Genomic DNA, 4,425 nt, shown 5'->3' with positions numbered 1-4,425 from the left:
CCCCAAAAAAAAAAACACACACACAACAACATTAATAACTTCAAACTAACAATGAGGACTAATTTTAATATTTATGAAAGTACGGGGACAAATTGAACATTTGAAAGTATAATGACTAAAATAAAATGAGATCCAAGGTATAGAGACCCGAATAGAATTTTTACCATCTCTTATTATCCAAAAACCCATTGGAGGTCCATCCCTCATTGTCTAGTCTAAAATACCAAGGCAAGCAACATTAATAACTTCAAACTAAAATAGCTCTTCAATAAATTTAGCTTTGCTCTTGCTAACAGTGGAGGAGCCAAGGAGCGTTAGATGGCAGTTGCTTGCCTTCTACTTCAAATCTTTTAAAATCAGGGAATACTATAAAGGTTCAACAAGAGCATGACCGTGCAAGTTAAGTCAACAAGTACTATACAATATTGCCCAAGTGATAATCAGATGGCGTGCATAGATCATGCTAAAGAGAACTTTCATAGATTGCTCCTAAAGCTTTACCAAAACTCTTCTTGTCCTGTCCTATAATTTTCTCCACATTAAAAATGTATGTGTCTTTGGCTGTATGAGCCAGTGCAAGAATGGCATGCAAAAAAATTGGACACCGACTACCAGTCAAAGAGGAAGCAACTCTGAACCAACCTATCAACCCCCCGACCCTTCTTGTGGTAATTTTTAGGTGGTTCTTTTGTTGGGTGTTTCGCCTATGTTCTTGTATGGTCTCGTCTTTCCCCCCAAGTTTTATCCATCATTGTTTTTGTAGAAGTTGAGATTTCCTTAAACGTGTTGGCAGAGAAAATATTTTAAATTTTTTAAGATATTTGAATCATGGACCAGCCACTGTCAAATGCCATTCACAGGCTGTATGGTCTAACTAGTAGTAAACTTGTATCTGTAAGGCAGTCTGGGTGGGATCACTAACAAAGCTCTTTGTGCTTTAATTTGCATGGAAATTTGAAAGATAGGAAGATTTAGGAATGGAAAATCCTTCGTCTGATGCTGAAAAACTGTAATGTTAGCAGTGAGAATTGAGAAAAACAGGTTAATCAGGAAAAGAAAAGACAAGTATCCAATGAAAGTAAATGTTTCACTTTGGATTTCACTTGGAGGCTTACACAAACGAAGATAAACTTCTCGGGAAAAGACACATATATCCAATGAAGGTAAAACTTTCACTTTGGACTTTACTTGGAGACTTAAACAAAGGACACGACCAGGAAAGGAATCTGCAAAGGTTTGTTTCTCAAATTGCAATTTATTTGCAAGAATATACTGAGAATGCTAGACATTTTATTCTCTCGTCCTTTACCTTTCAGTTGTTGTGGACAAATTTTTGTGCTTCTGAGATGAGCTGGGCTATGCCCTTCTCGACCAAGTATACTCTCCTTGGCAATTCTGTAAGGTAAAAGTATAGCTAGAATGGTTTGACTAAATGCTTCTAAAATTATTCTAAGTGAGGTTGGGCTAAACAGACGTAGGAGAAACTTTCAAGGATCCTCCAACACTTTGGGAGATCACTGCCTTTGTTGCTTCTCTTTGCAGATTCTGTTCAAAACAATTTCGTAATTACTCCCCTCCCATATATAAACAAATTCAGGGCATCTATGAGCAAACTCCATAAATCTTTTACTTTTGCAAAATTTACCCATCAATGAGATTGTTTCTAATCTAAAAATATAGAAAATTTACCAACAAGGCTACTAATTACCAAAGAATTATCAAGCATATTAGCGAATCGTAAAAAATGAAAAGAAAAAGATCAGCACAAGCTAGTGCAGACACAGCAGTGTTATTGATGCCAACCATGAAAAATAAACAGATTATTCCCTGACAACTTAAAAGATGAGATATCAACAAAATGTGATCAGATTCAGAAATTACGGAGATACAACAAATTAGCGAGACAGTTGAACTACTTATGCATACACATTGACAACCTGCCTGTACCTACAAATTTCCTTGTAATGTGACCTAAAAGACAAGAGGTTATGATAGTACTCTTAAAATTCAAGGATGCATATGTAGATAATAGAACATATCTTGTTCAGTAAGATTGTGACTATAATTTCTTCTTGAAAACAATTTAATATAAGATGCACGACCCTTCAGATATTTTAGTTGCAACCAGAATACTGAATGTCTGAATCATCAGATTGTTTCCATAAAGATCTTTACATGGCTAGCTGAAAATTCACACGTATGCAACACTTGTCTGGAAAATAAGGCAAGTACATAGATGGGTAAGAAGACCTACCTTTAGCTGATATTGAACCACCAGTTACACAACCAGCAACTACTGTGTTCGTCATATCATGTTTGGCTCGGGCCTAAGCACATCGATATGGAATTAGATCCCATAAAATAACAGGCACATACTGAGAGGGGTAAATAAAATAAACAACCATGTGCACAAGACACGAAATTGATACCTTTTCTACAACACATTCTGCAGCCGAGAAAATAAAGCCCATAACTGCAAACGCTTTTGCAGAACCCCAACTCCGTCGTCCCATCTGTTTTGCAGTATAAACAAATTGCTGTTTAGCAGTCATCTCGTCTTGCATCAGTGGATTATCCAATGCCCCCAAAAATAATCCCATGAACAATCCAAGCCCACCGCCTGCATACATTTCAGAACAGAAAGTACCTCCTAGTCAGGGAGAAAAGTAAATAACTAATAATAACTCAAATATTATTATTAAGGCAGCATACACAACCTGCATACAGTTGGTTGTTCCAGTAAACTAACAATGTTTATATAAGAAAGATTAAGCCTCTCGATCTTAATCCATATACTGCCCAGACCGAAACTACATAAATCTATCTCATTTAAAAACCAAAATAGGAACGATTCAACGTAACATTAAAGCATCATATTGAGAAAGTGGCAGAGTTACCACTGTTGTAATCGATCAAAAGAATGAAGATTCGTTTGGCTAATGCGAGAGAAACTAGAGCAGAGTACGTGAGTGAGAATGCCGAGGAGAATTTACAAAAGAAAAGCAAAAAGAAAATTGGGTGACCTACCCATGACTCCACTAACAACGCTGCGAACTGCACAGTTGTTCCAAATATCTTGGCCGCGAATCTCTTCGAGTGTAGGCATCCTTATAGGCTCAATTGGAGGGTTCTCCGAGTCATTGGAGGTGGGTGGATCGAGAGAAGATCTATCTCCAGAAGTGGAAGCCATTGAAGTGGAATGAAAGGAAAAACAAAAGGTTGAAGAACCGAGATAGAGTGGGAGAGCAAAAAAATCGGGGAATCTGAACGAGACAGAGAAACTTGGAGAAAGGTGAGGGCCTGCTGGGAGTGGGAGGGAAACACGGTTTTCTTTCTTTCTTTTTTTTTTTTTTTTTTTTTTTACGGATGGCCAATTTTGGGAAGTCAAATGAAAAATGGGTCCTTTTTAAATGGAATGAAAATGGGTATTCTGCTTATATCAGCACTTGTGAATTTACCGATCTTGAAAACCATTCCTACATTATAATTTACAAGTTTTCTTGATACTTAATACTTGAACTTGATTCTCGATATTTGATACTCTACGCTCTATGCTCTATGCTATATATTAGTTATATGTTACTTGATGTTTGGTACTCGATACTCGATGTTTTACTCTCTATGCTATATACTAGCTACATGCTATTCGATCCTCGATATTCTACGCTTTATACTCGATTCAGAAGTTCACTTGATGTTCAATGCTCTAATGCTCTATACTCTACGTTTGATGCTCGATGCAAAGAAACGCAAAAAAAAAAATGCAGAAAAAAAACAGAAGAAGAAGAAATGCAAGAAAAAAGATAGAAGTAGGAAAAAAGGGAAAGAAGAAATGCATAAAAAAGAGTCGTAGAAAAAAAAATAAGATGGAAGAAGAAGAAACTCATAAAAAAATGAAAAAAGAAAAAAGAACGCTGCAAAACAAAGAAATAGAATAAGCATGCATTTTGGGTTAAGAGGTAATTTCACACAGTGATGACATAAGCAGAAAACCAAAATTCACTGCTTTTCGAAAAGATACCCATTTTTCATTTTTGCCCTTCATTTTGGGCCATCTATTTTCTTTTTTTGGTTTATAGAGCCTATAACAGGTCAGGTGTTGAGGCCCGCCATTTTCGTTTGCATTGGGTTGTAAGGTAATAACTAACGGCGCATTTGGGGTTTGGACTATCCTAAAATAACCACCTCTTACTACAGTAAATACTATTTATTAATATTCAATTAACTACATTCAACATTATTTCAAAATGGTCATTTTCTATCGTTGTTATTATTTTACATTCATCATTTTCTTATTATTTGGTACAGTGTTTATTATTTTCTTCTCAAACTAAAATAATTTACACCTCAAACACATACTATTACAATCCAAATTAAGATTATCTACACCCCAACACAAACTGTTATAAACCCAACTATTTGTCC

At 35.9% G+C, this 4,425-nt stretch overlaps 1 protein-coding gene across 1 annotated transcript in view; it reads right to left on the bottom strand.

Annotated features, from left to right (window-relative positions):
* Positions 1–3,372, bottom strand: part of LOC120082715 (mitochondrial import inner membrane translocase subunit TIM22-4-like) — a 4,335-nt gene extending 963 nt beyond the window's left edge. The window contains exons 1-3 of the mRNA XM_039037994.1: positions 3,028–3,372; positions 2,430–2,620; positions 2,255–2,327 (exon numbers count right to left, since the gene is read on the bottom strand). Of these exons, the coding sequence (XP_038893922.1) occupies positions 2,255–2,327; positions 2,430–2,620; positions 3,028–3,190 (427 nt within the window). The 5' untranslated portion in view covers positions 3,191–3,372. The remainder of the gene's footprint in view (positions 1–2,254; positions 2,328–2,429; positions 2,621–3,027) is intronic.
* Positions 3,373–4,425: the final 1,053 nt, after the last annotated feature.

The sequence above is a fragment of the Benincasa hispida genome, chromosome 8 (genome assembly GCF_009727055.1).
Source record: "Benincasa hispida cultivar B227 chromosome 8, ASM972705v1, whole genome shotgun sequence".
Classification (NCBI taxonomy): Eukaryota; Viridiplantae; Streptophyta; class Magnoliopsida; order Cucurbitales; family Cucurbitaceae; genus Benincasa; species Benincasa hispida.
This window is presented reverse-complemented; position numbering and strand designations above follow the sequence as displayed.